The 25471-nt window shown below is 43.2% G+C and overlaps 1 protein-coding gene across 1 annotated transcript in view; it reads left to right on the top strand.

Moving 5' to 3' along the window:
• The first annotated feature begins 4011 nt into the window (after positions 1-4011).
• The window catches only part of LOC140405573 (regulator of G-protein signaling 22-like), an 88175-nt gene continuing 66715 nt past the window's right edge, over positions 4012-25471 (top strand). The window contains exon 1 of the mRNA XM_072494130.1: positions 4012-4153. Coding sequence (XP_072350231.1) covers positions 4088-4153 — 66 coding nt within the window. The 5' untranslated portion in view covers positions 4012-4087. The remainder of the gene's footprint in view (positions 4154-25471) is intronic.

Genomic DNA, 25471 nt, shown 5'->3' with positions numbered 1-25471 from the left:
TGTGGAAATCTTTGCCGCAGAAGGCTGTGGAGACCAAACCACTGAGTGTCTTTAAGACAGAGATAGATAGGTTCTTGATTAATAAGATGATCAGGGATTATGGGGAGAAGGCAGGAGAATGGGGATGAGAAAAATATCGGCCATGATCGAATGGCGGAGCAGACTCGATGGGCTGAGTGGCCGAATTCTGTTCCTATGTCTTATGGTCTTATATAAGGTAAGGTTGGAAAGTCCAGTGAAGTGTGGTGAAGTGGTAGTAGGAGTAATAAAGCAACTATCTTGTCCAGGAATACAGTTTATCTTGGGTAATGATACAGCTGGATTGCAGGTGGGAGTGATGCCTACTGTGGAAAATCAGACAACTGAAGTGTTGAAGGATTACATTATTGGATTACGTGTCAAATTGTAGGGAATGATTAAATAGAGCAGGGGATCTGGCGAGACAACATTTAAAGGTTGCACAAGATGTGATGAAACGGGTAGTGGACAAGAAAGCAAAAGTTTGTAGTTTTGCCAGTGGAGATAAAGTTTTAGTGTTGTTACCAGTGGTAGGCGAACCTTTAAAAGCAAGGTTTTGTGGACCTTATCAGATTGATAGGAAATTAAGTGGTAAGAATTATGGGTAAGAACGCCAGATAGAAGGAAAACTCACGCCCAGCCACAATTCAACAGTTAACTGACAAAGTTGTTTCAGGATTACCCAATTGTGCGGTATACATCGATGATCTGGTAATTTTTAGCCAGACATGGAAAGAACATTTGAAGCGTCTGATGGAGTTATTCGATTGACTTCAGCTGGCGGGTTTGCTGGTAAACCTAGCCAAAAGTGAATTTGGAAAAGCCCAAGTCACTTTCCTTGGCCATACAATTGGACAGGGTCGAATGGTCCCACGGGAAGTGAAAACAAAAGTTATTGAGGAGTTTCCAATGCCCTCGACACAAAGGGAAATAATGCGTTTTCTTGGCATTAGTGGATTTTATCGAAAATTTGTGCGAAATCTTTGCAACGTGGTTGCTCCACTGACGGACTTGCTGAAGAAACGTCGCAAATTTCTGTGGGCAGCGGAGTGTCAACAGGAATTTGACTGCCTGAAGGCTGTCTTAACCAATGCTCCTGTGTTGGATAATTACAAGGGGCTCTGTGATCGGATTGAACTAAAGTTTCTGACCTTAAAGAGAAATGCCGAAGCGTAGAGAAATGGCTGGATTGTGCAGAGACTTTCTTCTCCAAAGAGACTGTCAATCAAGACTGTCAATAATAACTATGTTATTATAAATGTTTGCATGTTTGTTTTGTTTAAAAAAAAAATGTACTGTCAGTATTTCTTAAAGGAATGTGAAAAGGTGACAAATGAAACCATCTTGAAGTTGATGGTTTATTTTTATTCTTGGGGAAGGTGTCAGGTGGATGTACCTTTAAGAAATGGGTGTTTATCAAATAGCTGCAGTGATGTCTGTGTGTGGGTGGAGCTGGTGTGTCTGTCTGTCATTTACTTTCATTTTGAGCTGGAAAGCTGCTTTGTGGCTCTGTTTTTGGTTTCGTTTTCAGAGTTGGAGAGCTGTGTTCAAAGCAAGCGATGTGTAATGATCTCTCTCTCTACAAGCTAAAGAATGTCTTCAGCTCACTTGATTATTTCAAAGGAATACTTGTTGCTGTGGAGAATTTAAACCTGCTATCTTTGTTAAACAGGGTTTAACTTATGGATGTTGCTGGGAAAGGTATTAATGGTTACCTATAGAGTATTGTATCTATGGGGTTACATGTTTTGGTAGTTGACTGTGTGTTTATAAAATGTTAACTGGGTTCATAGGGTAAACATTGTTTTGTTTTAAAAATACTTAGGATCTCTGTTGCATAACACCTGGAGAGTGGACCCTTGTGCTCACCATAATCAAAATTTATTAAAAGTCGTGGGTCAGGTGAACTCCATGATATACTTTGGAGTTTTCTAAACCCTGGCCCATCATAGTGGAGAAGCAGAACTGTTGTCTCCTTTACTCTCCAGCAACCCAGAAACTGAAACAATGAAGAGAGGTTGGATATGCTTGGGTTGTTTTTGCTGGAGCAGAGAAGACTGAGGGGCATGGACAGGGTGGATAGGGAACAGGTGTTCCTCGTAATTGAAGGGTTGGTTATGAGGGGACACAAGTTCAAAATGAGGGGCGGGAGGTTCAGGAGGGATTTGTGCATTGTATTTTTCTGTGATTTTTGATTCTGTGATTAATATTTCCCTTAACTTCCTTGGTTTGTCATAGTTGGTTTATCCCTCTCTTAGAATCTTTCCCCCTGACTGGGATAAACTGATTCACTAACATCCATCCTTTTCCTAAAATAATTTAATGTTGATTGTGATATCCCTTGCAATTTCCTTTTCAAAATTCCTTTTTGCAGCTCTTACTAGCTCCTTTTGCCACCCTTTGTTGTTCTTTGCATTGTGCACATTTGTCGGCTCTGAGCTACTTTTTGCATATTTTAAATTACCCAAGTCTGTTTTCATTTGGAAATAGATGTCCTCTTACTGGTATATATTGTTTGCTGAAAGTCAACTTGTCATATGTCTGCCACTGCTTATTTACTGTTAATCTATCTGCCCAGTCATCTTTAGATAACTCTACCTTCATTTCATTGTAATTCCCTATATTTATGTTAAACACAGGTGTTTCCGACCCAGGTTTGTCACTCTCAAACATATTTATAGTTTGTTTTATGGGACGTGGCCTTCCCAGGCTGTGCCAGCATTTATTGCCCATCCCTGATTGCCCTTGAGGGGGCAGTTCAGAATCAACACATTGCTGTGGGTCTGGAGTCACATATAGGCCAGAACGGGTAAGGGTGGCAGATTTCCTTTCCGAGACGACATTAGTGAATCAGATGTGTTTTTACAACAATCGACAATGGTTTCATGGTCATCATTAGATTTTAATTCCAGATTTTTATTGAATTCAAATTTCACCATCTGCAGTGGTGGGATTTGAACCTAGATCCCCAGCGCATTCCTCTGGGTCTCTGGTTTACTAGTCCAGTGACAATACCACTATGCCAGCACCTCCCCTATAATATTAAATTCCATCATGTTATGACACTTTCTCCGGAATCTTTTACTCTGAGGTCATTTATTAAACGAGCCTCATTACCCATTATCAGATGCAAGATCCCTGGTTGGCTCCATGACATATTACTCTCGGGAACTATCCCTACTTGGGCAGCACAGTAGCATAGTGGTTAGCACTGTGGCGTCACAGCGCCACGGTCCCAGGTTTGATTCCCAGCTTGGGTCACTGTCTGTGCGGAGTCTACACGTTCTCCCCATGTCTGCGTGGGTTTCCTCCGGGTGCTCCGATTTTCTCCCACAGTCCAAAGTTTTGCAGGTTCGGTGGATTGGCTATGCTAAATTGTCCTTTGTGTCCAGAAAGGTTCGGAGGCATTATTGGGTCAGGGGGAAAGGGTGGAAGTGAGGGTTTATGTGGATCGGTGCAGACTCGATGGGCTGAATGGCCTCCTTCTGCACTGTATGTTCTATGTTCTAATTAACTCTATGTATTCATTGTCATAGCTATTCTTTCTAACTTGATTAACCCAATCAACATGAAGATTAAATCCATCCATATTTATTGCTCTATTCTTTTTACATGCTCCTATTATAACCCTGTTGGAGGGTCTATACACCACTCCTATAGATGTCTTTTTCCCTTGCTGTTTTTTATCTCCACCCAAATGGACTCTACATCATCCGAATATAGATAGTCTCTCACAACTGTCCTCATTTCATTTCTAATTAACAGTGCTACACCACCATCTTTTCCTTACCTTCTGTCTTCCACATATTGGGAATTTGGGCATATTTAAACAACTTTGTATGAGAAGCACGCTCATGTACAGTCTCCATACTGAAAGTACACATTTTTGAAGTTATCTCTATTATTGTGAAAATCAATAACATATTGCATTTATTTTAGGAAACAAAAAAAACATATATGTCATTCTTCTCTCTAGGTGATGAAGTTGGCTGGGGGATGGGGCAAGTTGCTCCATGATAAGTTGTCTTCAGATATTCTAATTGAGATTCAAAAATATGTAAAAGCACGCATGGAAAGAAAATGGCTGCCAATGTTCCTGGCCTCACCAGAGTTTGCTGAGAGACATCATACACGGGTACAAAAATCCTGTAGTTGAATAACCTGTTATAGTAGGCACCAAATGTAAAACAACTGCCTTATATATAAACTAGACATTTACTATTTTACATTCATCGCATTTATCAGAAATGCTAGAAATACTTAGGTCAAGCAGCATATGAGAAAGGAGAAGTGAAGTTATAATTTCAGGTTCATGACTTTTCATCAGAACAATGGAAAGTTAGAAATGTAACAGGTTTTAAGTAAGCCAAGTTTGGATGTTGGGATTGGGGTGATGGGTCGTGATAAAAGAAGAAAATGGAAAGTCCAGGATAGGGTGGAAGACGAGAGAGATTAAATAATAATAGATTTTGTAGTGCAAGGACAAATGAAGTGGTCATGGGACAAGCAAAGAAGCAAAATATTTGTCTTGAGGATGTGTGAATGATAAACTGGTGAACAGCTGCCATCTGAAAGCAAAACAAGAACAAACTAAGTTAAAATCAACGACTGTAAAAGAAAAGGAAGCAAAAAGGACACAGGTAATTTGGAGATAGGACTTGAGTGTATTTCTAAAGTGTTTGTAAAGGAGTTGTGTTATGGGCCAGGGTTTAGAGAACCCTAAGTGTTTTATGGAGTTCACCTGGCCCACAATTTTTACTAGATTGTGGTATGGGGAGCACATGGCCCACTCTACAAGTGTGGTAGAGCAGAAATGGAAAAGTATTTCTTTAAAGCAAAACAATGTTTATTCTATGAACTCAAGTTAACCTTTTTAAAACATATAGTGAACATCTTAGCAACCATTAATTCAAATACAACCCCCAAAGAATACAACACTAAGTAATCCTTTAAGCTTTCCTTTTAACATCCATAAGATTTAAAACACCTTTTACCAGAAGCACATCAGGTTAAAGTCATTATTGTTATTAGTTTTAAATCACCAGGATCGATTTACAGTCTTTAGATTACAGAGAGAGACTCTAATACACCTTCTGGCTGTGACTGCAGCTATCCAGCTCTGAAAACGAAACTAAAACACACCCTGCAGCAAACAGCCTAAAACGAAAGTAAAAATCTGACATACAACCCAGCTCCACCCACTCTCTGACATCACTGCAGTTGTAAACACCCATTTCTTAAAGGTACACTCACTACAGATATGTATATACACACCCATTTATTAAAGGTACTCTCACATGACAGTTGATAATATTGTCAAGGGAACTATGAACTTTGTTTTGATTAATACTTAAATGAGTGGTTATCTGTTTTTGATTAGGAATGGATATTTGTCTATTGTGACAATTTTTGAACACTTGAAAGGAATACATTTTTTCTGCAAGCAAAGTTTGAATAGCTCTGTAATTTAACAAAGAATAAAGAACAAATAAAAGTACAGCACAGGAACAGGCCCTCCAAGACTGAACCAACGCCTACACTCTGGGGTCCCTCTATTTTCATCTTATTTATGTATTTGTTAAGACGCCCTTAAACATCACTACCGTATCGTTTCCACCACCTCCTCCGGCAATTTGTTTACTAATCTCTGTGTAAGAAACTTCCCTCGCACAGCTCCTCCAAACTTTGCCCCTTGCACCTTAAACCTATGTACCCTAGTAACTGACTCTTCCACCCTGGGGAAAAAGCTTCCAATCTGTTCATGCCCCTCATAATTTTGTCAACTTCTATCAGCCCCTCAACCTCCGTCATTCCAGTGAGAACAAACCGAGTTTATCCAACCTCTCCTCATAGCTAATGCACTCTGTACAAGGCCACATCTTGATGAACCTCTTATGTATCCTCTTCAAAGCCTCCACATTTTCTTGTAGTGTGGCGACCAGAGTTAAACACAATATTTCAAGTGTGGACTAACTAAGGTTCTTTATAGCTGCAGCATAACTTGCCAATTTTTATACTGAATGCCCCGGTCAATGAAGACAAGCATGCCGTATACCTTCTTGACTACCTTCCACCTGCATTGCCACTTTCAGTGACCTGTGGACCTGTACAAAAGATCCCTCTGCCTGTCAATACTCTTAAGGGTTCTGCCATTTACTGCATATTTCCCACCTGTATTCAACCTTCCAAAATGCATTTTTTTGTTATCTCTAAGGCAGGTAATCTGTGCTACTCAACTCAGTACGAAGTCTTACAACACCAGGTTAAAGTCCAACAGGTTTGTTTCGATGTCACTAGCTTTCGGAGCGCTGCTCCTTCCTCAGGTGAATGAAGTGGTCTGTTCCAGAAACACATATATAGACAAATTCAAAGATGCCAAACAATGCTAGGAATGCGAGCATTAGCAGGTGGTCTGGAACAGACCACTTCATTCACCTGAGGAAGGAGCAGCGCTCCGAAAGCTAGTGACATCGAAACAAACCTGTTGGACTTTAACCTGGTGTTGTAAGACTTCGTACTGTGCTCACCCCAGTCCAACGCTGGCATCTCCACATCATGGCTACCGTCGACACCGCAAACTGCCGGCTCAAAGTGGAGAGGATCTCCAGGAAGATCGCGCATATAGACACTGACACTTCATTCACCTGAGGAAGGAGCAGCGCTCCGAAAGCTAGTGACATCGAAACAAACCTGTTGGACTTTAACCTGGTGTTGTAAGACTTCGTACTGTGCTCACCCCAGTCCAACGCCGGCATCTCCACATCATGGCTACTCAACTCAGTTACAGTAGAGGCTTTGGACGAAGGCCCAAAGTCGTCCAGAAGTTTTACAGAAGGTTTATTGAGCAACACAACTTAAATAACTGCGTGAGTTCTTACTTTAAGAACTGTACTCGTAGAAACGTTACAACTTTTCTATACACGACAACTATGCCTGACCACACTAGCAGCCCTGCGCTAAATCTCTGCCTCTGTTCTCCCCACAGTCTAATCCAACCAAGAGGCCAGAGAGCTGCTTGCTTCCACTTTTACACCCGCCAGTGCTGCCCCATCAGTGATGACCCATCAGCCCCTTCTGTACATACCCATGTAAAGATCACGACATCCCCATCTTTCACTTTTTTTTCACAGTTACAGAGCTGTAACTAAAAAAATCAAACACAGTTAGTTTCATACACAAATACAGAACAGAGAGCAATGATTGTATCAGTTCATGTTCACAAGTTCAGAAGGTTGGGTGCACGTCTGATTTGGGTAGATCTCCTGAGTGGGCATGGAAACCCAGAGGTTTTTATGTCCATTTGGGCACCAACTGCTGGTGTCCCGGGATGTCGCATGACAGAGTCCTGCAGATCCAACGTCGGAAATACAGGATGATGAGGTGGAACCTTCAGCAGGTCTCACCGATTGCGTCAAAACAGTATTCCATCATCAGACTTCAGAACATACGATCGTGGCGATACTTGGTGGAGCACCATTGCCATGTTAGACCAACCTCCACCAGGGTGTCGCAATCTAACCATGTTGTTGATCGCTAACGGATGCAGCACTTTCGCATGCCAGTCATAGTGCTGCTTTTGTCCGTGACGTTGGTGACACATCTTGTCCAGGACTGGCGAGTGATCTGGATTAGCGAAGTGTAACTCCGGTAGCGTTGTCCTCACATCTCGATTGAAGAGCATTTGAGCCGGTGACAGCCCAGAGCTCAAAGACGATGAACGATATGACAATAGAGCTAAGTGTATGTCGGAATTCGAGTCAATGGCCTTGCTAATCAGTTGCTTAATAATGTGGACACCTTTCTCCACCCTGCCATTCGATTGAGGAAAGTGTGGACTCGACAACACGTGCTTGAAGTTGTATTTTTTTGAGAATTCCAACCACTCCCAGTTTGCAAAGCAAGGATCATTGTCGGACATGACCGTCTGTGGGATGCCATGCCTCGAGAAGGTTTCCTTGCAGGCTTTGATAACTGACGGCGATGTGAGATACGGGAGTTTCATTACCTCCGGAAAGTTGGAGTACTAATCTATGAGAGAACATAATGTTGACCCATGGAATGAAACAAGTCGGTGCCAACTTTGTCCCACGGTGAAGTAGCGATCTCATGCTGCTGGAGTGGCTCCTTGCAATGTGCCGGTCGATGTTTTTGGCACGTGTCACATGTGAGCACCATGTTTGTTATGTCCTAGTTTATCCCAAGCCAGTACACAGATTGCCTCGCTCTTTTGCACTTCTCGACACCAAGGTGCCCCTCATGAATCATGCGGAGCATGTCCGCCCGGAGCGCCAGAGGAATGACGATTCTGTAATTTTACAGTATGATGACATCCACCACGGACAGTTCAGTTTTATCGTTTTGGAACTGTGGGCACCGCCCTCTTGGCCAACCATGCTGAAAGTTGTGCATGACCTGGAGCAGGGTCGCATCTTCTCGTGTCGCCTGATGAATTTGCTGCAGCCTCTCGTCCGTTGCCGGGAGTATCTCCCTGCACAACTGTGCATGAGCTTCTGCATCATTAATGGAAGCCGGAGGTAGACTGTTAGCATCAATGGCTCGGGATAAGGTGTCAGCTATTCTTAGGTCCTTCCCAGGAGTGTAGACTAGCGTGAAGTTGTGCCTCCTCAACTTAATCATCATGCGTTGTAGGCTTGGCGTCATGTCATTGAGATCTTTGTTGATAATGTTGACCAGTGGCCTATGATCAGTCTCCACTAGAAATGTGGGAAGACCATACACATAGTGGTGGAATTTTGTTATACCCGTGATCAATCCCAGGCACTCCTCCTCTATCTGTGCATACCTGCACTCCGTGGCGGTCATCGCTCGAGAAGCATAAGCCACTGGGACCCAGTCCGACTGGTCATTCTGTTGAAGTAGCACCGCACTAATTCCATGTTGACTGGCGTCGTTGGAGATCTTTATGGGTTTTGTCGGGTCGAAGAATGCCAGCGTTGGAGCTGCCATCAATTGGTGCTTCAGATCCACCCACTCATCTTGGTGGCGTGGAGTCCAGTCAAACTCCGTGTCCTTCCTTATCACTTATCGTAACGCCATCATCCGTGCTGCTAGGTTCGATATGAACTTGCCCAGGAAGTTGATGAATCCAAGAAACCTGAGTACCGCTTTCTTGTCACGTGGCCGCTGCATGGTCTGAATTGCCGCGATCTTCTCAGAATCCGGCTTCACCCCCATGCTCTGATATTGTGTCACCCAGGAAGGTCAGAGATGAACGTGTGAAGGTGCACTTGGCTTGGTTGAGCTTCAGCCCAAATTGGTGGATTCTTTGGAAGACTTGTTTTAACCGAGTAATGTGGTCTTCCTCTGTCGTTGACCATATTATGATGTCATCAACATATATGCGGACGCCTTCAATGCCCTCCGTCATCTGCTCCATAATTCTGTGAAATATTTTGGATGCAGAGATAATCCCGAAAGGCGTACGATTATAGCAATATCGTCCAAACGGTGTGTTGAAGGTACACAGCAGTCGGCTGGAATCATCGAGCTGCATCTGCCAGAAGCCTTGTGAGGCATCAGGTTTGGTGAATATGCGAGCCTTCGTCATTTCGCTCTTCTCGCTTGGGGATAGGGTAGTGTTCCCTGCGAATGTTTTTGTTTAAATCTTTGGGATCTAAACAGATTCTGAGTTCACCGGACGGCTTCTTGACCCAGTCAGTCGGCTGTGAGACCTGTAATATGATGCCTTGAGATTGGAGGCGTTGGGGTTCTGCTTTTAGCTTGTCCCGCAACGGAGCTGGTACCCTCCTTGGTGCATGAACTTGGTGTTACATCGTCTTTGATCAGGATTTTGTACTTGTAGGGTAACATACCCATGCCACAAAAGACATCAGGATACTCACTGAGAAGCAGCTGGATGGCATCGGCCAGTCGTGATGAGTCAACCGTGTTCATGAAAATCCTTTGAATCAGCCGCAAATCCTTGCAGGCTTGAACACCTAAAAGCGACGTTCTTTTGTCGTCCATGATCTCAAAACGTAGTCCTTTCGTGACTTTCTTATTAACTACTTGTAAGTGGCATTATCCCCTCGAGGTGATCTGGTTGCCATTGTAGTCTGTGAACTTGCATGCAGCAGGTATCATCTTGTATGTCCCTGGGATGAATGCGAGATCTTTGCTTGTCATCAAGTTTGCGGATGCTCCCGTGTCAAGCTTGAACGTAATTGGGGAGTTGTTCACTTGCACCGTGGCACTCCATTCGCTTGTAGATTCAATGGTATGCACGTATTGAGGCTGTGTGGTCAGCTCATGCGGTTCCTCTGTGGCATTTATTAATCTAACGCCGTATGTGTTCTCTCAGGAGTGGAACTCTTTGTGGTCGGAAACATTTGGTACTTTACATACTGCGCATGCGCATGCCGGGATCTTGCGTGATCGCGTTTCTCCTAACTGCGCGCATGCACAGACATGCTGTAATGGGCGCCAGCGGCCGGAAAAGAAGGCCTGTGAGGAGAGGCCACCATTTTAACATCTTCTACCTCGTGGAGTAGTTTCTCCATGTTTTTTTTCTCAAGAAACTCCAGGTACTGCTGTTTTTTCTGTTCTTGCTGTAAGTATTTTGCTATGGTAGCTTTTAAAGTTAAATCATTTTGCTGCATTAATGATTCCCTTAAATTTTCACCTGAGAGACCATAGATTAATTGATCCCTGATGATGGAGACTGTTACATCAGCATAGTTACAACCTTGTGTTAGCAAGCGGAGACCTGTGACAAAATTAGAGATAGTCTCCCCGTTGTTTTGGAATCTGTTACATTGTTCCATGATTTAGCTGTGATTTACAGTGATCATGAAATTTTGCCATTATCACTTGAAAGCTAGTTTTATCTTCATTGTCACCATACGTAAAAGAGTTATAAATGTCTACAGCTTGCCGGCCTGCCGTTGAGAGTAATATTCCAATTTTTCTCCCATCGGAGGCTGTATTTTTCGTCAGTAGCTGCCATGTATATTTGAAGCTGCTGTTTATACATTTTCCAGTTACTATTTAAATTACCGGTAATTTTCAGCAACTCTGGAAGTAGCGTGTGTGGCCCATCGCTTCAGTAGGTTGTTTGGAATCAAAATGCTGTGAAGTTTTCCACAGTCGAGCGGCCGGCCCGTTATTTTTTCTGCTTGTTTTGGTTCTTTATGGTCTCTACCCTAATTTTTCTAGTATTGTCCAATTAAAGCCAACCTGCTACCATGTTCTGTTACCTGTAAGGCAGGTAATCTGTGCTACTCAACTCAGTTACAGTAGAGGCTTTGGAAAAAGGCTCAAAGTCGTCCAGAAGTTTTACAGAAGGTTTATTGAGCAACACAACTTAAATAACTGCATGAGTTCTTACTTTAAGAACTCTACTAGTAGAAAGGTTACAACTTTTCTATACACTACAACTAGGCCTGACCACACTGGCAGCCCTGAGCTAAATCTATGCCTCTGTTCTCCTCACAGTCTAATCCACCCAAGAGGCCAGAGGGCTGCTTGCTTTCACTTTTATACACGCCAGTGCTGCCCCATCAGTGATGACCCATCAGCCCCTTCTGTACACACCCATGTAAAGATCACTACACGCATTACCTTACATATGTCTGAATTGAATTCCATCTGCCATCTCTCCGCCCAAGTCTCCAACTGATCGGTAACCTGCTGTGTCCTCTGACAATCCTCATTACTATCCGTAATTCCACCAATCTTTGTGTCATCCGCAAACTTACTGATCAAACCAGTTGTATTTTCCTCCAAATCATTTATATATACTACAAACAGCAAAGGTCCCAGCACTGATCCCTGATTGAATGATAGTTTTATGAGTTCCTGAGAGGATTAAGATATTAGAAAACATTTTTGAATAGCTCTTTGTTTATTTCAAGTTTCATGAACATCTCAAAGACTTCCTATTGTTATTATAGGGCTCTACTGGATGAATAGATATGGGGGATGAGGATGCATGGGAATATGGAGTATAGAGGGAACATGAGGGAATGCGGAATATGGAGGGAGTATAGGAGTGTATTGAGATGACATGGAGGGGGCAAGGATTTGATAAATGGAAGGGACATGATGGATTAGGGAGCCTCCCAACTCAGATGAGAGACCAAACTGATAGATTTGGTGCCAATTTGCTGAAGGAAACTATCTGCCTTCTTTCTCATCTCTGATCTGATTCGGGAGGCATTGACCTTGACTCTACTCCCCACATCCCATCATGAATGTATTGTGGACAGGTACTGCCTCTCAGGAAGTGCGATCATGACATTGGGAAATGGCCTGTCATAAAGGGAAAGATCTAGCATGTTAACCCTGTTTCAGCCTCACAGATACCAATTGATCAATACCAATTGACCAATTGAGTATTTCCAGAGCATTTTCTATTTAATTTCAGATTTCTAGAATTCTAATTTTGCGTTTGGGATAAAAACTATTTGTAAAACATTAAGCATAAATGTCACATGAAACTTAAAAATTGTATGTATAGCAAACATAAGTGAAGTGGTACATTCTGAGAAAAAGAAGGTAGGATAGAATTATGACCTAAACTGTAAAACTCTGAATTGAGTAGAGAAATAAAAGTGATCTTGAGGAATAGTTAGATGCAGATAAATATCTAAAAGTGTCGAGTGGCAGATTTTAAAAAATGGGATTCTAGGTTTTCTGTACAACAAACATTGGGAATATAAATTCAATTTCAGTGGCACATAATGGACCAGTCATTTATTTTACATCCTGACAAAGTTAAACTTCATTTCTACTGAATGCAAAAAAAAAAGTAGGAGTCGTGAATTCGTATACTTAGTATCTGCATTATAAAAACTACTTTGAGGATGTGGAAAAGATGCAATATAAAATTACTAGTATGATGCTGGTGATAGAACCATAGGAAAGTTTTGGTGTAGAAAGAGGCCATTCAGCCCATCATGTCTGTTGAGTATTTCAGTCTCAACCAGCAAGTTAGCCACTTAATTGCAGACATCCAACACCCTCAGGGTGAAAACTATTTTCCTCATGTCCACTCCTAACTCATTTACCAATAATCTTAAATCTATGTCCTCAATTAGGAGCAATAACTTGTACCTGTCTACCTTCCCTATGCCATTCATAATTTTTTTTCTTTTTAATCGGATTGTCTACACCTGGGCAGGACTGGAACCAATGGCCGAGGGTGGTTGTTTGCGAGCATTGTTGGGGAGGTTTTAAACTAATGTGGCAGGGGGATCGAAACCAATGCAGGAAGTCAGAGGATGGTAAGGAGGGGTTAGAAACGAAAGCTAATAAGGAGAAAAGTGGAAGGCAGAGAAACAGATTGAACTGCCTGGTATGGCAGGGGGGTGGGAACCAGAGCAGTCAGTCAGCGAGAGAAATAACTGAGGTAGAGCTACAGACTAAGGCCAGTAAGATTAAGAGGAAGAGCAGGCAGGGAGTGGTTGGTCAACGCAGCGGGCTGGTGGGCTGAAATGCATTAGCTTCAATGCGAGGAGTATTTCAGGTACGATGAACTTAGAGCTTAGTATGTGGAATTATGATGTTGTTGCTATTACAGAAACTTGGTTGAAAGAGGGACAGGATTGGCAACTAAAGATTCCAGGATTTAGATGCTTCAGGCAGGATAGAGGGGGATGCAAAAGGGAGTTGCATTATTGGTTAAGTAGATTATCACAACTACCCTGAGGGAGGACACCTTGGAGGGTTCAGGCAGCGAGTCAATATGGGCTCGGAGTAGGAAGGATGCAGTCACAATGTTGGGTGTTTACGACAGACCTTCTAACAGCCTGCGGGAGATAGAGAAGCAGATATGCAGACAGATCTTGGAAAGATACATAAACAATAGGGTTGTTGTGGTGGGAGATTTTAACTTTTACTATATTGACTGGACACACTGCTAGAGACCATGGACGGAGCAGAATTTCTAAGGAGCGTCCAGGCGAGTTTCCTGAAACAATATGTAAAAAGCCCAACTCGGGAACTCATATTAGACCTGGTGCTGAGGAATGAGCCTGTCCAGGTGATCAAAGTTTCAGTAGGAGAACATTTCGGGAACAGTGATCATAATTATGTAAGTTTTAAGTTGTTTATGGATAAGGACAAAAGTGATCCTCAGGTGAAGGTGTTAGACTGAGTGAAGGCTACTTACAACAGCATTAGGTAAGATCTGGAGAGAATTTGAGGGAAAATCAACATCCGGCATGTGGGAGGTTTTCAAATGTCAGTTGTTTATAATTCAGGACCGGCATGTACCTCTGATGATGAAATATAGGGGAGGCAAGTATAGGGACCCTAGATAACGAGCAAGACTATGAACCTTGTCAAAAAGAAAAAGGAGGTATTCGTAAGGTCTAAAAGGCTTAGGACAGATGAAGCCCTTGAAGAATAAAAAGAAAGTCAGAAGGAACTCAAGGTAGGAGTGAGGAAGGCTAAAAGGGGTCATGAAATGTTGTTGGCAAAGAGGATTAAGGAAAATCCCAAGGTGTTTTATACACATGTAAAGATCAAAAAGGTAGCCAGAGTAAGGGCCACTCAAGGATATTGGAGGGAATCAATGCATGGAACCAGAGGAAATGGGCGAGATACTAAATGAATACTTTGCCTCAGTATTCACAAAGAGAATGACTTGGTGGATGAGGGGCAGCAAGGTAGCATAGTGGTTAGCACTGTGGTTTCACAGCACCAGGGTCCCAGGTTTGATTCCCTGCTGGGTCACTGTCTGTGCAGAGTCTGCACGGTCTCCCTGTGTCTGTGTGGGTTCCTCTGGGTGCTCTGATTTCCTCCCACAGTCGAAAGATGTGCAGGTTAGGTGGATTGGCCATGCTAAATTGCCCTTAGTATCCAAAAAGGTTAAGAGGGGTTATTGGGTTAAGGGGATAGGGTGGAAGTGAGGGCTTAAGTGGGTCGGTGCAGACCCGATGGGCCGAATGGCCTCCTTATGCACTATGTTCTATGAGGAGTATAGGGTAGAGTACATAGATATTCTGAGTCATGTTGATATTAATAAGGAGGAGGTGTTGGGCATCTTAAACAGCATGAAAGTAGATAAGTCCTCAGGGTCTGATGGGATCTACCCCAGAATACTGAGGGAGGCAAGGGAGGAAATTGCTGCGGCCTTGACAGTAATCTTTGTATCCTCATTGGCTACAGCTGAAGTTTGAGAGGACTGGAGAGTAGTGAATGTTGTTCCATTGTTTAAGAAGGGCAGCAGGGATAATCCAGGAAATTATAGGCTGGTGAGCCTTGCGTCAGTGGTAGGGAAATTATTGGAAAAGATACTTAGAGGCAGGATTTACTCACATTTGGAAACTTATTAGTGATGGACAGCATGGTTTCGTGAAGGGGGAGGTCTGGCCTCACTAATTTGATTGTGTTTTTTGAGGAAGTGACAAAGATGAGAGATGATGGAAAGGCAGTAGATGTTGTATACATGGACTTCAGTAAAGCCTTTGACAGCTTACCTCATGGTAGACTGGTACAAAAGGTGAAGTCACCTTTTGATGACTTTTGATGGGATCAGGGAAGAGCTGGCAAGTTGGATACAGATCTGGCTTGGGCACAGAAAACAGATGGTAGCAGTAGAAGGGTGCTTTTCTGATTGGAAGACTGTGAGCAGCGTTCCACAGGGATCAGTTCTGGGACCTTTGTTGTTCATAGTGTACACAAATGATTTGGAAGAAAATGTAGCTGGTCTGATTAGTAAGTTCGCAGATGACACAAAAATTGTTGGAGTTGCGTATAGTGAAGAGGATTGTCAGAGGAAGAGTAGGAAGGCAGTGCAGGGGTCCCCTGCAGTCATCTCCCTCAAAAACAGGTATACCTTTTTGCATTCTGTTGAGGGATATGGCGCAACAGGGGAAGGCGGCAGTAGGCATGTTCATGGCACCGTGGCTGGCTCTGCTGCACAGGAGGGCAGCAAAAAGAGTGGTAGAGCTATAGTGATAGGGGATTTGATTGTAAGGGGAGAAGACAGGTGTTTCTGCGGACGCAAACGAGACTCCAGGAAGATATGTTGCCTCCCGGGTTCAAGGGTGCTGGATGTCTCAGAGCGATATTGTGGGCCAGGGTTTAGAAAACTCCAAAGTAGATCATGAAGTTCGCCTGACTCACGACTTTCAATAGATTTTGGTTATGGGGAGCACAAGGGTACATTCTCCAGGTGTTATTAACAGAGACCCTAATTATTTTAAAAACAAAACAATGTTTATTCTATGAACCCAGGTAACATTTTATAAACACACAGTAAACATCTTATCAACTACCATCACACGTAATCCCACAGATACAAAACTCTATAGGTAACCCTCAATAACTTTCCCAGCAACATCCATAAGTTAAACCCTGTTTAACAATGACAGCAGGTTTAAATTTTCTACAGAAACAGGTATTACTTTGAAATCAAGTGAGCTGAAGACATTCTTTAGCTTGTAGAGAGTGAGAGATCATTACGCATCTGCTTGCTTTGAACACAGCTCTCCAACTCAATGCAAAACCAAAAACAGAGCCACAAAGCAGCTTTTCAGCTCAAAATGAAAGTAAAAGACAGGCAGCCTAGCTCCACCCACACACTGACATCACTGCAGCTCTTTGATAAACACCCATTTCTTAAAGGGACATTCACATGACAGCGGCTGAAGGACATTCTAAAGTAGGAGGGTGAACAGCCAGCTGTCGTGGTGCATATAGGCACCAACGATATAGGTAAAAAATGGGATGAGGTACTACATGCTGAATTTAGGGAGTTAGGAGCGAAACTAAAAAGTAGGACCACAAAGGTGGTAATCTCAGGATTGCCCAGTGCCACGTGCTAGTCAGAGTAGGGATGAAAGGATAGACTGGATGAATGCATGGCTTGAGAGGTAGTGCAGGAGGGAGGGATTAAGATTTTTGGAACATTGGAAACGGTTCTGGGAGAGGTGGGACCATTACAGATGGTCTACATCTGGGCAGAACTGGAACCAATGTCCTTTGGGGGTTGTTTGCTCGCACTATTGGGGAGGGTTTAAACTAATGTGGCAATGGGATGAGAACCAATGCAGGAAGTCGGAGAGTGGTAAAGAGAGGATAGAAACAAAAATCAGTGAGAAAAAAGTGGAAGGGAGAAACAGATTGAACTGCATTTATTTCAATGCAACGGGCCTAACGGACAAGGCAGATGAACTCAGGGCATGGATAGGTACATGGGACTAGGATATTATAGCTATTACTGAAACATGGCTGAAGGAGTGGCACGACTGGCAGCTCAATGTTCCGGGGTACAGATGTTATAGGAAAGGCAGAACAGGAGGTAAGAGAGGAGGGGGAGTTGCATTTTTGATTAGGGTCAGTATCATGGCAGTATAGAGAGAGGATATAGCTGAGGTTTCGCCCACTGAGTCTATATGGATAGAACTGAAAAATAAGAAGGGTGAGATCACTTTGATAGGAGTGCACTATACGCCCCCAAATAGACAGCGGGTTATTGAGGAGCAAATGTGGAAAGAGATAGCTGCCGGAAAAATTGGGTGGTAATAGTTGGGGACTTTAACTTTCCCAACATTAACTGGGACAACCATAGAACTAAGGATTTGGATGGAGAGAAATTTGTAGGGTGTATTCAGGAATAATTCCTCAATCAATATGTGAATATGTGAATAGGGGCAAAACTTGACCTCCACTTGGGGAATAAGGAAAGGCAGGTGACGGAAGTGTTAGTGAGGGAGCACTTTGGGACCAGTGACCATAATTTAATTGGTTTTAAGTTAGTTATGGATAATGACAGTTCTGGCCCAAAAGTTAAAATTCCAAATTGGAGCAAGGCCAATTTCGAGGGTATTAGGCGGGAACTTTCAAAAGTTGATTGGGGTGCCTATTTGCAGGCGAGAGGCCAGCTGGAAAATGGGAATTCCTTGCCTAGTGAAGCAGTAGAGGCTCCTTCATTAAATGTTTTTAAGATAAAAATAGATAGTTTTTTGAAGAATAAAGGGATTAAGGGTTATGGTGTTCGGGCCGGAAAGTGGAGCTGAGTCCACAAAAGATCAGCCATGATCTCATTGAATGGTGGAGCAGCCTCGAGGGGCCAGATGGCCTACTCCTGCTTCTAGTTCTTATGTTTTTATGTTTCAAATATCTCAGCTAGGAGGCCAGCAATTTTCTCCTTAGCTTCCACAACATCCTGGGATACATTTCATCAGGTCCCAGGGATTTATCTATCTGGATGCGCTTTGATACCTCCAGCACCTCATTCTCTGTAATATGTACACTCCTTAAGACATCACTTTTTATTTCCCTGATTTCCCCAACATTCGTGCCTTTCTCAACAGTAAATACTGACGACAAATATTCATTTAGGACCTCTCCCATCCCCTGTGGATCTGTACATAGATGACCTTGTTTATCCTAAAGAGGCCCTACCCTAGCCCTAGTCACCCTTTTACCCTTTAGGTATCTGTAAAAGCTCTTTGGATTTCCTTTGCCTTATCTCCCAAGACAATCTCATGTCCCCTTTTTGCCATCCTGATTTCTCTCTTAACTCTACTCTGACAAGCCCTATACTCTTCAAGGGATCCACTTGATCCCAGCTGTCTATGCATGTCATCATGCCTCCTTCTTCCTTTTGACCATGGCCTCAATATCCCGGGTCATCCAGGGTTCCCTCCTTCAACCAGCCTTATCCTCCACTCGAAGAGGAATGTGCTCACCCTGAATCCTGGTTCGACCATAAGACTTAGGAGCAGAATTAGGCCACTCGGCCCATTGAGTCTGCTCCGCCATTCAATCGTGGCTGATATTTTCTCATCTCCATTCTCCTGCCTTCTCCCCATAACCCCTGATCCCCTTATTAATCAAGAACCTATCTAACTCTGTCTTAAAGACACTCAATGATTTGGCCTCCACAGCCTCCTGCGGTAGAGTTCTACAGATTCACCACCCTCTGGCTGAAGAAATTCCTCCTCATCTCAGTTTTAAAGGATCGTCCCTTTAGTCTGAGAAGGTGTCCTCTGATTCTAGTTTTTCCTACAAGTGGAAACATCCTCTCCACGTCCACTCTATCCAGGCCTCGCAGTATCCTGTAAGTTTCAATAAGATCCCCCCTCATCCTTCTAAACTCCAACGGGTACGGACCCAGGCTCTTTGTATATGTGTAAAAAGCCATGAGATTTTCCTTAATCCTGTTTGCCAATTACTTCTTGTGACCCCTTTAGGCCCTCCTGACTACTTTCCTAAGTTCCTTCTTTCTTCTCTTATATTCCTCATGGGTTTTGTCTGTTCCCAGCCAGAAAATGATTCCTTTTTCTTTTGGACGAGGCTCACGGTATCCCTCGTTATCCAATGTTCCCAAAACTTGCCATACCTATCCTGCTTCCTCACAGGAACCTGCCAGTCCCGAATTCCTATCAACTGATATTTGAAAGCCTCCCACATGCCAGATGTTGATTTACCCCCAAACATTCGCCCCAATCAAGATTTGTCAGTTCCTGCCTAATATTATTATCAGCCTTCCCCTAATTTAGCACTCTCACCCAAGGACTGCTCTTATCTTTATTTAATAATACCTTAAAACTTACTGCATTATGGTCACTGTTCCTGAAATACTCCCCGACTGAAACTGCGAGCTCCTGGCTGGGCTCATTTTCCCAATACCAGGTCCAGTACGGCCCCTTCTCTAGTTGGACTATTTACATATAGTTTTAAGGAGCCCTCCTGGATGCTCCTTACAAACTCTGCCCCATCTAAGTCCCTAGCACTAAGTGATTCCCAATCAATATAGGGGAAATTAAAATCACCCACCACAGCAACCCTGTTGCTTTTACACCTTTCCAAAATCTACGTACATGTCTTCTCCCATTGGCTGTTGGGAGATTGTAGAAAATCCCGAACATTGCGACTGCACCCTTCCTATTCCTGAGCATTACCCATATTGCGACGCTGTATGAGCCCTCTGGGGTGTCCTCCAGCTGTGATATTCTCCTTAACCAATAGCGCAACTCCCCCACCCCTTTTCCATCCCCCTCTATCCCTCCTGAAACATCTAAATCCTGGAATGGTTAGCTGCCAATCCTGTCCTTCCTGTAATGATATGTATAATCTTAGGAGAGTAATGGGTTAACAAGATGTTCATATATATCAACACTAGATGGCATCACTGAGTAGTCTTCTGAAAGGCTGCGTCTCTAGGCATTCTGGGAGAAGCTGTTGGAGAAGTTGATGCAGAAGGATAGTGTGAAGTTGAGTTAGAGTGTAGGTTATATATTAGAGCGATTATTAATTACAGTATCATAGATTCAATATTATTATTTTGTTAACTATTACTCATCCCTCCTTCCTGCAGTAACTGAATCGTTAATAAATAATGCAACCCCACCTCCTCTGTTAAATCCTCCCCAGTCTTGCCTGCAGATCCTATAGAATCATAGAATTTACAGTACAGAAGGAGGCCGTTTGGCCCATCGAGTCTGCATTAGCTCTTTGAAAGAGCACCCTAGATAAGTCCATACTTCCACCGTATCCCCGTACCCAGTCACCCCAGGTAACCTTTTTTTGGACACTAAGGACAATTTATCATGGCCTAACCTGAACATCTTTGGACTGTGGGAGGAAACCTGAGCATCCGGAGGAAACCCACGCAGACCCGAGGAGAATTGCAGACGCCGCAGACAGTGACCCAAACCGGGAATCAAACCTGGGACCCTGGAGCTGCGAAGCAACTGTGCTAACCACTGTGCTACCGCGCTGCTCACACCACTGTGCTACCATGCTACCCACCTCCCCAACCACATCTCTGTGATGGCAATAATATCACGATTCCATGAGTCAATCCACGCCTTTAACTCATCAATCATACCTATAATATACCTAGCATTAAAGTAGAGGCCACCCAGCTTTGCCTTACTCCCCTGGAACTCAACATGGCTGGACTCCCTCTGTCTTGGTTCCTTTACAATTGCTGTATGTCATATGCTGTGTCCCTATTATGCTAATGCTCTGTGTCCTCTCCCGCTGCTGAACTTGTTTAAACTCCTCCCAACAACACGACCAAACCCGCCCGCAAGGATGTTGTTCCCATTCTGGTTCAGTGGCTGACCGTCCTGCGGGTACATGTCCCACCTTCCCCAGAAATAGTCCCAGTGATCAGTGATCACGATGGCACAGTGGTTAGTACTGCCGCTTCACAGTGCCAGGGACCTGGATTAAATTTCGGACTTCGGTGACTGTGTGGAGTTTGCATGTTCTCCCCCTCTCATAGAGCTGAGCCAACCATGGTTTGGGCACTGGCTACACACTCCAGCAGAACAAAAGTATTTTGCTTTCATTCAGAATAGAATACCAGTTGAACAGTGAGATGTACTAAGGTTTAATTAATTAATTGATTGTAAATTATCAAATTGACCTGATTACAGTATTACAGTAGTTGATTAAATTAGATTAAAATAAATATTCAAAGCTTGCCAGTATGCTCATGCCACATGATGGTTTTGTCCGTGACGTCTGTTCGTAATTTGTCTCCACATCTCACCACACTGCCCCACACTTATGAATGTTTCCAGCATTGTATTTAATATTTCATCTTTCCAACCACTCTGTCTCTGCCAGTGTTTCCATGCTATAATTCAAGACTGCTCTGTCACTGCTGGTGTTTGCTGTGCTGTTTATAAAGGTTTCTCCCTCCCATTGCCTTGTTTTAGGTTTGGGTTTGTTACAACACCCTGGGCTAGGGCACAGTCAATTCCAGGCCCCTTGACCCAGAGTCGCAACACAATTGAATGAACAAATAATTCTTGGAAAAATACCCGACAACTTTTGTGCTTTTGTGCCCAACATTTACAGTCACTAGGTCTGTAAATTTAAACAGAATTACTTTTTATGAATAACAAAAACTATAATGAAATATGCAGAAAGTACAGCTGATTAACTATTATCTAATTCCTAATTCCCCTTTTCAACATGCTCCCATACTGTATATGCATACACACACGCATGAGAAACAAACACAGAAAGGAAGAGAGGGGTGAAAATAATAAGTAAAACAAAAAAAAAAGAGTATTTTTTCAGATGGTTGTCTTTAGCACACATTCCTTCCAACTGATCTTTCAGATCCTGGTCTCTGTTTGCAGCCTGTTTTGGTTTTACTGTAGATTTAGTCATTCAAGTTCTCTGTAGGTTGAGAAATACATCAATTCACAGCCTTTCTGGCAAGAGAGAGAGAAAATAGGGAGCAGGTCCCTGTCTCTGTGTCCAGGCCTCAACTCTGCTTTCTTTAGGTCTCTGGAAATCATCCCAGTCAGGCAAGATCCAATCATTACCTGTTACCGGGCAGGATATAGTATTTTGGTGAATTCATTGGCCACCACCAGCCAACCAATCGACTGAGTCCCGCTCCATCTCATGGGTGCCACAAAATCTGGCTTCCTTTGTATAAAGGAAGATTTAGAGATGTGGATCAGAAATTGGCTAGCTGAAAGAAGACAGAGGGTGGTGGTTGATGGGAAATGTTCAGAATGGAGTTCTGTCACAAGTGGAGTACCACAAGGATCTGTTCTGGGGCCGTTGCTGTTTGTCATTTTTATCAATGACCTAGAGGAAGGCTCAGAAGGGTGGGTGAGTAAATTTGCAGACGATACTAAAGTCGGTGGTGTTGTCAATAGTGTGGAAGGAAGTAGCAGGTTACAGAGGGATATAGATAAGCTGCAGTGCTGGGCTGAGAGGTGGCAAATGGAGTTTAATGTAGAGAAGTGTGAGGTGATTCACTTTGGAAGGAATAACAGGAATGTCGAATATTTGGCTAATGGAAAAGTTCTTGAAAGTGTGGATGAGCAGAGGGATCTAGGTGTCCATGTACATAGATCCCTGAAAGTTGCCACCCAGGTTGATAGGGTTGTGAAGAAGGCCTATGGAGTGTTGGCCTTTATTGGTAGAGGGATTGAGTTCCGGAGTCGGGAGGTCATGTTGCAGCTGTACAGAACTCTGGTACGGCCGCATTTGGAGTATTGCGTACAGTTCTGGTCACCGCATTATAGGAAGGACGTGGAGGCTTTGGAGCGGGTGCAGAGGAGATTTACCAGGATGTTGCCTGGTATGGAGGGAAAATCTTATGAGGAAAGGCTGACAGACTTGAGGTTGTTTTCGTTGGAGAGAAGAAGGTTAAGAGGAGACTTAATAGAGGCATACAAAATGATCAGAGGGTTAGATAGGGTGGACAGTGAGAGCCTTCTCCCGCGGATGGAAATGGCTAGCATGAGGGGACATAGCCTTAAACTGAGGGGTAATAGATATAGGACAGAGGTCAGAGGTAGGTTTTTTACGCAAAGAGTAGTGAGGCCGTGGAATGCCCTATCTGCTACAGTAGTGAACTCGCCAACATTGAGGGCATTTAAAAGTTTATTGGATAAACATATGGATGATAATGGTATAGTGTAGGTTAGATGGCTTTTGTTTCGGTGCAACATCGTGGGCCGAAGGGCCTGTACTGCGCTGTATTGTTCTATGTTCTATGTTCTAAAGCTAGCAGCACCACATACTGTGTTGCATTTTCTTTAATTCTTCATTCTCTCTGCTCCTTGACTTAGAGATACATGTCCATTAAGCATCCAAGGAACAAAAATAATGTCAAAAGTATAGAAAGGAGAAATAAGGGAATCTACAGGAAGGACCCTTACAGTTTAGAAAGTGGAAAATAGCATTTGTGTTAGAAAATGCCTTGCAATGACCATTTTGAAATGAGAGAATCAAACCCTCTCCTTTGACATTCAACAGTATTACCATTGTTGAATCTCTCAGCATCAACGTTAACTAAACCAATCACATAAATACTGTGGCTAACAAGAGCAGGTCAGAGGCTGGGAATTCCACACTGAGTACCTCACCTCCCGCCTCCCTAAAATCTGTCCACCAGTTGCAAGGAACAAATCAGGAGTGTGATTGAAGATTCCACACTTGCCTGAATGATTGCATCTCCAACAAGACTCGAGGTGCTCAACACCATTGAAGGCAAAGAAATCCACTTGATTGGCACTCAATCAACAACCTTAAACATTCCCTTCCTCCAAATCTGGTGCAGAGTGTGACTACATTTACAAGATGCACGCAGCATCAGCATGTGACAGCATCTCTCAGAACCTCTGCCAACTAGCTGAACAAAGACAGCAGACACCACCACCTTCAAGGTTCCCTTTGTTATAAACCACACTCTTGTTCTCTGTGAGGGTATCCCAACATGGAACACTGGCTCTTGGAGGTGTACGGTTTTGTTTTGCTTTAGTGTGAGGAGACACGTGAAACTCCGGGGAGAATATACAGCCCATTCATCATGTAACAATTATTAAAAACTATTTCTTAAAGTAAACAAAGGACACATCAAACAGGACTACTCTACTCTCATGCAATTAAGATGTACAAATCACTAAGCACACACAAAATATACCCTTATTCCATAGTATATCTATGATACGCAAACTCTGTAATACTTTCCCGTTTTCCCAAACAGCATCTAAACTAAATGATCAGCTTATAGTTACCACACAATACAGGGATGATACTCAAGTCAGGGAACATCTCTTCCTGGTCCAGCAAAGATACATAACACTGCCGTTTCAAAGGTTTTTTGCCTTGGTTCTAAGACTGAGAGGCTTGTTTCATCAGGTAAGCTTTTTTTAAGATTGGTGGAGTTGTGGATAGTAAGGAGGGCTGTTGTCGGCTGCAAAGAGACATAGATAGGATGCAGAGCTGGGCTGAGAAGTGGCAGATGGAGTTTAACCCTGAAAAGTGTGAGGTTGTCCATTTTGGAAGGACAAATATGAATGTGGAATATAGGGTTAACGGTAGAGTTCTTGGCAACGTGGAGGAGCAGAGAGATCTTGGGGTCTATGTTCATACATCTTTGAAAGTTGCCACTCAAGTGGATAGAGCTGTGAAGAAGGCCTATGGTGTGCTCGCGTTCATTAACATAGGGATTGAATTTAAGAGCTGTGAGGTGATGATACAGCTGTACAAAACTTTGGTAAGGCCACATTTGGAGTACTGTGTACAGTTCTGGTCGCCTCATTTTAGGAAGGATGTGGAAGCTCTGGAAAAGGTGCAAAGAAGATTTACCAGGATGTTGCCTGGAATGGAGAGTAGGTCTTACGAGGAAAGGTTGAGGGTGCTAGGCCTTTTCTCATTAGAGCGGAGAAGGATGAGGGGCGACTTGATAGAGGTTTATAAGATGATCAGGGGAATAGATAGAGTAGACAGTCAGAGACTTTTTCCCCGGGTGGAACACACCATTACAAGGGGACATAAATTTAAGGTGAAAGGTGGAAGATATAGGAGGGATATCAGAGGTAGGTTCTTTACCCAGAGAGTAGTGGGGGCATGGAATGCACTGCCTGTGGAAGTAGTTGAGTCGGAAACATTAGGGACCTTCAAGCAGCTATTGGATAGGTACATGGGTGACGGTAAAATGATATAGTGTAGATTTATTTGTTCTTAAGGGCAGCACGGTAGCATTGTGGAT

The sequence above is a fragment of the Scyliorhinus torazame genome, unplaced genomic scaffold (genome assembly GCF_047496885.1).
Source record: "Scyliorhinus torazame isolate Kashiwa2021f unplaced genomic scaffold, sScyTor2.1 scaffold_83, whole genome shotgun sequence".
NCBI classification, from domain to species: domain Eukaryota; kingdom Metazoa; phylum Chordata; class Chondrichthyes; order Carcharhiniformes; family Scyliorhinidae; genus Scyliorhinus; species Scyliorhinus torazame.
Note: the sequence above shows the minus strand (reverse complement) of the source record. Positions and strands in the feature narration are given on the sequence as shown.